The sequence below is a fragment of the Musca domestica genome, unplaced genomic scaffold, assembly GCF_030504385.1.
Source record: "Musca domestica strain aabys unplaced genomic scaffold, Musca_domestica.polishedcontigs.V.1.1 2, whole genome shotgun sequence".
In the NCBI taxonomy this organism is placed as follows: domain Eukaryota; kingdom Metazoa; phylum Arthropoda; class Insecta; order Diptera; family Muscidae; genus Musca; species Musca domestica.
In genome coordinates this window covers 47,100,536-47,112,446 of record NW_026712249.1, presented here as the reverse complement: position 1 = coordinate 47,112,446, position 11,911 = coordinate 47,100,536, and the positions used below count along the sequence as shown (strand labels likewise).

The following is an 11,911-nucleotide window of genomic DNA, read 5'->3' as shown; positions in this document are numbered from 1 at the left end:
ACACACTCACCACTATGCGACGCGTTTCGCCGTTGGTTAAGCGGCTCATCAGGCATATTTGATGTGGATGATGGCTTACAAGGCTTGAGTCGAACCTGGAGAGTTTCTAGTGTATAATTCGCATATGCTAATTTGCAATAAGTTCGAAATATATACTACTTTCCAGAGAACGGCCCTTGTAAGCCATCATCCACATCAAATATGCCTGATGAGCCGCTTAACCAACGGCGAAACGCGTCGCATAGTGGTGAGTGTGTGATAGTGTCTGTCTGGCTTTCCTTTTCACTGCAAATTTCAGATCATTAAGCTCGTCTCGAAAGAGAAAACAAACACTTAAATCATAAAAACATATGATCTTCGCCTTAACAAGGCAAAACTCAAAAAGATTTTCTTTAGCACAGAAAAAGTTGAACATTTTGAAAAATCGTAAGAGATGAAAAATTCCCCGTAGCTATAGCTGTATCTGTGCTGATTTTCACAAAATTTGATGTACTTGCTTCAATTTGCTCCTATTTTCCAAAATCCACCCATTTTGGGCTGATATTGCACATTCGATGTCAATGAAATTATTAGAATTCCTGTTATGATCAACTTATTTCTGAACCTTGTAACTGGTAAATATAGGTTACTAAGTAGTATAACTACGTTTTGACCCACTGTACTGCTTTGATGGAATTCACTACAATTTTTGTTTTGAGATGCTTAAGTTTTTCACTCGTTTAAACACGAATAACACAACCAGCTCCAAAAGGCTAAAGGAAACAAATGAAAGTGAGCCCTTTAGCTAAAAACAATTTCCTTTGTACTTTGATTAAAAATTAAGATGATCTTAAAGATATTTTAATTCACAAAATTATACAATTTCAACATTGGACGAAGTTGGAAATAATGTATCCCTCCATATATATAAAACAAATGACAGCATGATTTTGTTTAAGTAAGTTATGTATAACACTAGTATATGCTGTTATCGAAAAGCGATTAATATTATTAATTTTTAACCACATTGCAATATTTTACAATTTCCATGGAAAATAATTCTATTTCTGTCAACCACGGAGTAAATACATCCCATTACATTCACCCAGACCTTAATGCCTCCCAAGGGCTTATGTAGTAGGGACAGAATTTTCAAATTTCATTCATCTTTTCACATAGCTTCAACGTTCCATAATTAGCAAATAGCCTGACAACAAACCCTTCTGATTTTTCCCATGACAATATGACCAACATCATCGACACATACGTACAAACATCATACATTCCCATCATTATTCACCAAGTGGACAGACAGAGAACGAGAGAGACCGTCGGACTGACATAAACTATAATCATTTCATTGTCGTCATCATTATGGTCATTATCACGCGTAAGCATACTTTGTCACTTGATGCTCGGCTTCCTCGCATCGTTAAGCGTTATGAGATTTTCATATTTGTTTACGGTATTTGTTTTGTTTGTTTATTTGTTTTTATTATTTTGCCACTGAGCAAAATCGCACGATCACACGATCCTCATATGTTTTGTATTAACAACAGAACGCAGACTCAGTGGAGAGCTAAAAGAATTTCATTCATAAAATTTCATACTCCGCTACTCCTTTTGCAGCAGCAGCACAGCTGCAACAACAACAGTTTCGGCTGGGAACGGACGAAGTGTCAATTCAACATTCTGTCTGTGTGATTTTCCATGCTACCATTACGAAGCGATTGTATTCACACAGATACCCCCAGAGAGAATACGGTTAACCAACCGGTTTTGTTGGTCACTTCGTTCACGATGACTTGACTTCGTTTTGGCATCATTTATACCACGATTTCTTATTGGCTGACAAGATCGTGCCGCTTAAATTACAAGAGGCAACGGCCAAAAACGACCGCATGATAAACATGATTGCCAACAAGTATTGAAATTTAATGGAATATAAAATTGGCCCAAACATTTTTTGTAACATAGAAAAAGAAAAGGTGGATTATTCTATAGAAAAAAATTCGGACCTGAGTTACTATTTCTATAGAAAAAAATCCGGACCTCTATAGAAAAAAATCCGGACCTCAGTTGCTGAGGTATATTTTTTTCTATAGAAAAAAATCCGGACCTCAGTTGCTGAGGTATATTTTTTTCTATAGAAAAAAATCCGGACCTCAGTTGCTGAGGTATATTTTTTTCTATAGAAAAAAATCCGGACCTCAGTTGCTGAGGTATATTTTTTTCTATAGAAAAAAATCCGGACCTCAGTTGCTGAGGTATATTTTTTTCTATAGAAAAAAATCCGGACCTCAGTTGCTGAGGTATATTTTTTTCTATAGAAAAAAATCCGGACCTCAGTTGCTGAGGTATATTTTTTTCTATAGAAAAAAATCCGGACCTCAGTTGCTGAGGTATATTTTTTTCTATAGAAAAAAATCCGGACCTCAGTTGCTGAGGTATATTTTTTTCTATAGAAAAAAATCCGGACCTCAGTTGCTGAGGTATATTTTTTCTATAGAAAAAAATCCGGACCTCAGTTGCTGAGGTATATTTTTTTCTATAGAAAAAAATCCGGACCTCAGTTGCTGAGGTATATTATTTTCTATAGAAAAAAATCCGGACCTCAGTTGCTGAGGTATATTTTTTTCTATAGAAAAAAATCCGGACCTCAGTTGCTGAGGTATATTTTTTTCTATAGAAAAAAATCCGGACCTCAGTTGCTGAGGTATATTTTTTTCTATAGAAAAAAATCCGGACCTCAGTTGCTGAGGTATATTTTTTTCTATAGAAAAAAAAAATCCGGACCTCAGTTGCTGAGGTATATTTTTTTCTATAGAAAAAAATCCGGACCTCAGTTGCTGAGGTATATTTTTTTCTATAGAAAAAAATCTGGACCTCAGTTACTGAGGCGGTTTTTTCTAAAGAAAAAAATCCGGACCTCAGTTACTGAGGTATTTTTTTTTTCTATAGAAAAAAATTCGGACCTCACTTAATGAGGTCATTTTTTTTTCTATAGAAAAAAATCTGGACCTCAATGAATGAGGTAATTTTTTTCTATAGAAAAAAATCCGGACCTCCGTTAATGAGGCCATTTTTTTTCTATAGAAAAAAATCTGGACCTCAGTTATTGAGGCCATTTTTTTTTATAGAAAAAAATCTGGACCTCCGTTAATGAGGCCATTTTTTTCTATAGAAAAAAATCTGGACCTCAGTTAATGAGGCCATTTTTTTCTATAGAAAAAAATCTGGACCTCAGTTAATGAGGCCATTTTTTTCTATAGAAAAAAATCTGGACCTCAGTTAATGAGGCCATTTTTTTCTATAGAAAAAAATCTGGACCTTAGTTAATGAGGCCATTTTTTTCTATAGAAAAAAATCTGGACCTTAGTTAATGAGGCCATTTTTTTCTATAGAAAAAAAATCTGGACGTCAGTTACTGAGGCCATTTTTTTCTATAGAAAAAAAATCTGGACCTCAGTTACTGAGGCCATTTTTTCTATAGAAAAAAAAATCTGGACCTCAGTTACTGAGGCCATTTTTTCTATAGAAAAAAAATCTGGACCTCATTTACTGAGGTATATTTTTTTCTGTAGAAAAAAATCTGGACCTCAGTTACTAAGGTATATTTTTTTCTATAGAAAAAATCTAGGCTTCAGTTACTGAGGTATATTTTTTCTATAGAAAAAATCTAGGCCGCAGTAAATGAGTTTTTTATAGAAAAAATCCGGAACTCAGTTAATGATTAATTTTTTTCTATAGAAAAAACCCGAAACTCAGTTTATGAGGTATTTTTTCTACAGTAAAAAATGACTATAAAGTGGCAACCCTATTTTTAACAATCACTCATACACGCCTAACACACGAGTGGCACTGAGCGCGTGGCCTAAGTTGAATGAAGCTTTAAATCGCAGCAGTTGTCTATGGCGAACACTCGCTGCCTGGGCGATCACACTCGAATACGATACGTCAATTGGGGATTTCGTTCGTGTGCGGTGGAGCATTGTCTCGCATTGTCAAGTGTCTGTCTATTTGTGGTAGAGAAGGAGAGAGGGGAGGCAATGTTGAGCTGTGGTGCATTTGTAGATCACCAAATAAAATTATGGTCGTCCCATCAAGCCGTGATCATTACTTAGAAGAGCGTGCTCAAGTAAAGACGTTCGTTGTTGTATCGTGTGAATACAGACGGTTCTTTGATTCTCCCATAGACGGAACATAAACAAAACCAAAGGAAAAAAAAACAAAAAAAAAAACTAAATACTGCTAAAATATAAAGAAAACAAATTACCAAAGTGTTAGACTTTACTTCTAACAATAAATACGACTAATATTCGCAACAAATAAAGAGAAGTGATTGTTTTTGGTGGACTTACCAAAATTATTCCATAATTTAGTTAAAAAAGTAAATAAAACTCAATTGTTTTAAGAGACGTTGTGCCAAAAAATTGTGTTGTCTTGTGATTTATTTTTGTGTATTTAAAACAAAGTGAATGAATTTCACCGCCAGAATGCCACCCAATCATCAATTCATGTTAAATTCACTGCCCATGGAGCCGGTATCGCGCACCTATCAATATCGCAAGATAATGAAGCCAATGCTGGAGCGTAAACGACGCGCACGGATTAACAAGTGTCTGGATGAGTTAAAGGATTTAATGACCGGAACCTTACAAGCGGTATGTTTAATTAATGTTAATATTTAAGGGCATGTAAAGAATAAAATACGAAAAGGATACAGAACTGAGAGAGGTCACATTTTTTCACGTCAAAAGTATGAGTATTTCTGATATCTTTTGAAATTAATCAGATTAAATATTGGATACTTCCAAGAAATCAAGGAATAAGAAACGTACGCAGCGGTGTTCTGTAGGCAAATTATGTGACTGGTATATTGTCTATAAAATCGTTGGGTACAGCTGTAAGATATAAATTTCGTTGATTTTGGAAAGGATTTAAATTTATGACAATATTTAGAATCAAATATTTAAATTTTCTCTAATAGAGTAGAAATAATATTTAAATGAATTTTACAAATTCATTTTTGCGAAAATAACCGCTTTAGTACGCGAAGCCAAATTTTTGGATGGCATTTATAATTTTGTAACCTGGGTTGTACCGAACTTTTTATACACCTTACCATAAGTTGGTAAGACATAAAGTAGTAGTATTGTTACTAGAGTTTCAAATACTGAATTTATATTAATGATTTTATGTTAGGAATTTGCTTTTATCGAGTCAAAATATTATATTAGGATATTTGAATGCTTAACAGTTTTTATACCCTCCGCCATACTATAGAGGGTATATTAACTTTGTCATTCCGTTAGTAACTCCTCGAAGTACTCATGTAAGACCATATTCTTGATCAGCGTAAAATTCTATGTCAATTTAGCGATGTCCATCTGTCTGTCTGTCTTTTGTAATCACGCTATCTTTCGAACGAATTGAGATAGAAGGCTAAAATTTTGCACACATGTATATTTTGTCAGTAGGCAGGTTAAGTTCGTATATGGGCCATTTAGGTCAACGTCTTCATATAGCCCCTATAAGCCGGTACCTCCCGATATTCGGTATTTTGACGATTTTAGGTGCATTACTCACCGAAATTGTTTGAGATGTCATATTTGAAGTTCGTAATGGATGCTGCAGGCTGTAACAGAAAATCAAAAACAGAAGTCCAGGTCTTCGTATAGCTCCGATGTAGCGGTACCTTCTTATGTACGTTATTTTGATGAGCTATTCACCGTTTACTTCAAGTTTCGAATTTGAGTATGGTAATGGCTTGTGACTACAATGTAGGTCCACGTCGTATAAATAACGGCTATATTCGGTATTTTTAAGATTTTAAAAGAATTTTTAACGGTTTTTATTTTTTGAAAATTTCCAAATTCGTTCAAATGGTGGAGGGCATTCAAAGTTCGGCCCGGCCGAACTTACTGCTTTTTAAATTGTTAAAAATATTGTAATCTCAGGATGTATATCATTCATTGCAATATTAAAACTAGCAAGAAGCTATTAATTTTTATTGGCGAATTTAGGATATATATCCATAATATTGCAAAATGATACTTGTTTTCTGCAGATAAAATTATTAAAATATGAAATATGGGAAAGTTCTGTAATATATCAAAATAGAACTTTCCCGAAATTAAATTGAAAACCTTAGATAAATTGAGGATCATAGCTATATAGGCACATCTCAGCTAGAGTTATTGGTACTAATACGAGCTTTAAATCCCATTAAAAAATCTGACTTAAATAGATACAGGAAGTGTCCTTCATTACGAACTTTAAAAATCAAACTTCAAAGAATTCCGAATTTAGAAAAGAGTATAATTTTCTGCCAATATTACAATTGAAAATTTTGACAGAGATCATTGTAATACCGAATTTCGGGAGGTGCTGTTATATAGGGTCAGAACAAAAAGGTAGACCTATAGAAAAAAATTTCTGCCATATCGAAGACCGATTTTTATTTTTGGCCTATATCAGATATAATGTACCGAATATAGTTGTTATGGAATGCATATTACGGATTTGGGGGATTCAAATATCACATCGAATGAAACATATATATGGGAGCTTGAGTCACATCTAAATTTGGTAAGGATATATCTAGGGTAAATCTAATATCTTGTCGCTTATATGGTGAGAATACTGCAGATTTGGGGTTTTAATTATCGAAACGGCTAAAACTTATATTTTGCAAGGATATTTCAAGGTGTATCTGATATCTTGTCAATGTTATGTAGAGAATATTAGGATTTTAAATATTAAATCGGCTATATTAATATATGGGAGTTATGGCGAGATCTGATTTTTACAAACTTCGACACCACTTCTTTTCGAATTAATTCTGTCCTAGATTTAATTCCCAAAGCAGATGTGAAATGGGAGCTGTGCCTAAATCTAGACTTATAATCACTAATCGGGTTCATTTCCGGGCCAAAGAAAGGACTTGTGCAAAATTTCATCTCCAATGGACTGCACTTTGTTTATAAAAATTCATGGATAGACCGACAAAAATAACAATCCATGTGAAAATAAATTGTTTCTGTATGTTCGTTAAAAAAGTAAATAAAATTAGCCAATCGATTTCACTAACAAAATTGAATTCGGATATTAAATGCGGATACTTTTGTTCCTATGATTTTATAAGATGGAGGGTATATTAACTTTTAATACCCTCAGCCATATGACTAGGATGCCTCATCGCAATAACTGTTTAAGATCCTAGGTCCCTTTAGACCAAATCCATTTTAGGACATTTGGAGTCGATCTAGCGATGTCCGTCGGTCTGTCGCACGAGAACTGTCGAAGGGAGAATCCAATAAAGTCCAAACTTGGTACAGTAATATTATTATTAAACTTTGATTAAGTTTGGAAATAGGCAATATCGGTCCACATCTTCTGGTACCTTCAAAGGGTCGAAATTATCAAAAAAAAAAAAAAAAATAAATAAATAAATAAATAATAATAATGTGTTACTGCACAAACACATAGAGGGTAATACATTGGACAATATCGGTCCACTCTATCAAGTACATCCTCCATAAAGGGTTTAAATTTTCAAAACAAAAAAACAAATGTGTTACTGCCCAGAGAAAGGATAATCCCAATATTTGCATCAGTGCCAACTTTTTGAATAATTATAAGTCTTAAAATTTGTTATGTAAGAGTCCATTTCTTGTAGTACCTCCCTCATATAGGGTTCATGATTTTGAAAAACAAAACGTTCAAAGAAAGCATCCTTTCATCTCTTTAATTACAACTAAACTATTCACTAGACTCGGGAAGTTGTTGTGGAACGTATCGAACTTATACAGTCACAATATTTTACTCCTAAGATATTAGGTATTGCAAATGTGCTGTACCTTTCTTATTTTATAACATAACTTTCGGTATTTTGAAGATTGTGATCATAACCTCAAATCAAATAAATTTCACTATCAAATGGTATACGGTTACGTCAATCATTTCGAAAATATAGTAAATTCTTTATTGTTTTATAATCATTGCTAAAATATTTTTTTTTTTCAAAATATTAAATAACTGACAAACTTTTGGGCAGAAAATAATAAAAATGAGAATTTTTAAAATACTAGTTCCACTCCACAAAAAAATTATATACCAAAAGGCCCAAAGTTATTTAATTATAGAAGTCTAAAAGTAGCACCCTAATAGTTTGTTATGTTCCCTCCGGCGTTTATTTGCAGAGTTTAGTTCCGTTTTTGATCACCTACCCTGAATTTTTTTAATTCAAGAAAATAAATAAATTGTGTAAATTTTTTATTAAATATTTTTATTTTCCTACTTTCAGGATGGCGAAAACGTATCGAAACTGGAAAAAGCCGATATTCTCGAGCTAACCGTACGACATCTGCAGCGTTTGCGTGAAAAGAATGCGCTCTATGTGCGACACAACGATACCCTAAATATGGAGAAATTTTGGGCTGGATTTCAACACTGTGCCGCCGAAGTGGCTCAGTATTTGAATAAATTCGATCATCAACTTGGCGGTGATTTGATACAACACATAACAAGTTATGCGCCCAGCCTAAATGCAATGGCTCCGCATAACCACCAACCAAATGTAGCAACACGTCTACCCTCATCAGCCTATTTGGCTAATCGTGTAACAACAGCATCATCAGCAACAGCAGCAGCAGCAAATTACCAAAGATTACCGCTTAGCAAGAAACCCATTATTGCCAATGTTTCACCTGCAATCGCCGGCAGTGAAGTGGCTGTGTGTGATCTTCAAGATAGACGGCAACGGCAATTGACAACAGAACATATGGTGAAAAGGGAATTAATGGAAGATCACGATCGATCTGTGTGGAGACCATGGTGATGAGTAGTGGTAGTTTTAGGGGGGGGGTGTCTGTTTGGGAATAAGTTTAAGTTAAAGAATAGTTTTAATCGCATTTCTTTTAATATCATGTCGAAGATATAAAGTTTGTGGTTACTTGGAAAAAAATAATGAAATAATAATCCTCAGCTACAAGGGAGAGTTTGAGGGTAGATAGGGCTAAAACGTATCTCAACAAAATAACATTTTTTTGTCTAATTGGATGGCATCTATTTCGAAACATTTAGAGTTAATTTATTTAGGGCGTTTGCCTGGCTGGTGACCTCTCAAAATACAGGGTGAGATAAAAAAACTGCAACGAAGTTAAATGCAATAATTTTTATTTTTTTTTTTTTAATTTTATTGAATAAACGCAAAAAATTTCGGAAAAAGCATCAACTTTTAGAATAAGTTTAGATTTGTTCGAATTGGTTACCTTTGGCACGAATTATGGCCTCCAAACGGCCAATGAAACCGTCACACACTGCCCGAATGTTGCTCTGCGGTATTTTGGCCCATTCCCGGCGAAGCGTTTGCTTAAGGTGATCGACACTTTGGTATTTTTTTAGTGCCTATCTTCCTTTCCAAAATACTCCAGACACAATAGTCCAACGGATTGTTATCCGGAGATTTTGGTGGCCACTGCGAGCTGTAAATTAAGCGAGGAACCTCATTTTCTAACCATTCTTGGGTGGCGCGTGCTGAGTGCGATGGTGCAGAGTCCTGTTGGAATGTCCAATGTCTGCGGCCAATATGTTAGCGTGCCCAAGGCTCTAACACACCCTCCAGAATATTTTCGCGATAATATTCGGCATTTATTCTGATACCCTCAGCCATATGGCTACAGAGGTTATATATCATTTGACACGGTCAAAACATGCCTAGTCGAAATAACGGTTTTAGACCCTAGGTCTCTTTGGACAAAATCCGTTTCAGAACATTTGGAGTCGATCTAGCGATGTCCGTCCGTCGGTCTATCTGTCTGGCTGGCTTGTGCGCACAATAACTCTCGAAGGGAGTATCCGATTTGATCAAAACATGGTACATCGTAATATTTTTGTCAAACTCAGATCGAGTTCGGAGATGGGCAATATCGGGCCACTCCTTCTGGTAACTCCCCCACAAAAGGTCGAAATTTTCAAAAATATATTTTTTGCACAGAAAGAGAAACGAAAATCCGATTTTGCTCCACCTTTGCAAATCCTAAGATTTACCTCAGTACTAATTCAGGCCTGGAAATGGACAATATCGGTCCACTTCATCAAGTACCTCCCCCACAGATGGTCATCAATTACAACTCTCATAAAATGTGATGTAAGGGTCCGATTGTCTTCAAATTTTACACATCCCAAATTTTTATATTAACGCAAGATCTGGTGTTAAGATGGAATATATTGGTCCACTCCTTCTGGTACCTTCCCCACATATGGTAGAATTTTTCAAAAAAAAAAAAAAATATATATATATATATATATATTTTTTTTTTTTTGCACAGAAAGAAAAGCGAAAATCCGATTGTACTCCACCTTTGTAAATCCCAATATTTGCGTCAGTGCTAGGTCTGGTATTTAGATGGAATATATCGGTCCACTCCTTCTGGTGCTTCCCCCACAAATCCTCAAAATTAAGAAATCAAAATATTTTTAAATAGTCGACCATTGGCTGAGGGTATATCTGTCGGCAAAACCGACCGATAATATAATGAGCTATCACTGGAATAATTTTTACAGCTGTCAGACGAGTGGCTTAGAAGTGACAGCAGTCTGAAGTTGGCTGCAGTTTTTTCATCTCGCCCTGTAGAGTATTCGAATAAATCCAATCTCTAAATAACGTAAAATTTATTACGAATTTTTTTCTAAAGATGACCAAATATTTGTTATAAAATTTTTTATTTATTCAACAGATTTTATTCTTAATTTTGAACTATAAAAACTTACTTTCGTATTGATATTAAAAACCGAAAACTGTATTCTTTTGTATTTTTCAATAACCAAAAATAAAAAAAATCTAGACCTTTAAAAATGCTAAGGACTGAAGCTTTAATTACATTAAGTATTAAAAAAACTAGATAAGCTATTAAAGTATGTTCCATAAGTTTTCAAGTACTCACCATTTATACGAAGAAAAAAAAAACAAATTTTAATTTTTGTATTATAATTTATTTTTATTTCTTATTGTTTTTAATTTCTTCAAGATAAATTTGTATTTTTAATAACTCATTTAATTTTTTTTCGTGTTGTTTGTTCAATATAAGTTTTTCATTCACTTTGCAAAAACGAAAATAGGTATACAATTTTTGATTTAATATCTTAAAAAATAAAATTTATTGCAAAATAAAATTCATAAAAAATGCTTAGTTTTGCATATATTTTTACTTTTTGTTATTATTAATAAATTTGAAATTTTTTTCATTTCACAAAATTTGTATATTTTTTATATGTATATTTATATTTCATTATTGTTTTTTTTTAAACGGGCCTAACAATGCTTAAATTACGATTTCGGAACAACTTATTGTATTTCTTAGAAAAAGAAGAAAGAATTGTATAACGTAATAAAAAGGATATTGCTTTAATATTATATTCAATATTTATATTGAGTTTTTTTATTTTTCATTTTTAAATTTTTCTTTCATATGTTTATATTATTTTTTATTTCGGCTGAAACAGTTTCTCGCTTTGTGGCTTTATTTTTTGGTTTCTTTTTATTTTTCTTCACTGACCATGACTTGGAATTTCACAAAATAGTTTTGCTTGATAATTGTTTTTTTTTTTTTCTGTTTTCAATTTTATTTAGCAAAATTGCATTCAGTTTTTTTTCATTTTTTGTGTTTATTCATTTGATAAAAATCTGTTTTCGGTGTTTTCATTTCATTGTTGTTCATATTTTTTTGGTTTGATTTTTTGTTTATATTTAGCATAGTTGAGTATTTAAATATTTATAGCTATAAAATGAATTTATATTTACAGTTATTTAGGATTTATTTTTAGTTAAATTTTATGCAACCACTCATAGCTATGAAATGAGTTTGCCAGGAAATTTCAATGAATTGCAGCAAAATTTAATCTGTACAAAAAATAAAGCAAAATATTC

The 11,911-nt window shown here is 33.3% G+C and overlaps 1 protein-coding gene across 1 annotated transcript; it reads left to right on the top strand.

Annotated features, from left to right (window-relative positions):
- Positions 1 to 3,898: 3,898 nt before the first annotated feature.
- Positions 3,899 to 9,684, top strand: LOC101894335 (enhancer of split mgamma protein-like). The gene is made up of 2 exons (XM_011294631.3): positions 3,899 to 4,643; positions 8,288 to 9,684. Exons 1-2 carry the CDS (start codon positions 4,458 to 4,460, stop codon positions 8,819 to 8,821), a joined length of 720 nt encoding a protein of 239 aa, XP_011292933.2. The 5' UTR covers positions 3,899 to 4,457; the 3' UTR covers positions 8,822 to 9,684.
- The last annotated feature ends 2,227 nt before the right edge of the window (positions 9,685 to 11,911 follow it).

Bases quoted from the DNA above. Each gene is read 5' to 3' on its own strand.
- LOC101894335 (XM_011294631.3), top strand. From the start codon at position 4,458: ATGAATTTCACCGCCAGAATGCCACCCAATCATCAATTCATGTTAAAT. The intron at 4,644-8,287 runs GTATGTTTAATT...TCCTACTTTCAG, and splicing joins TGACCGGAACCTTACAAGCG to GATGGCGAAAACGTATCGAA.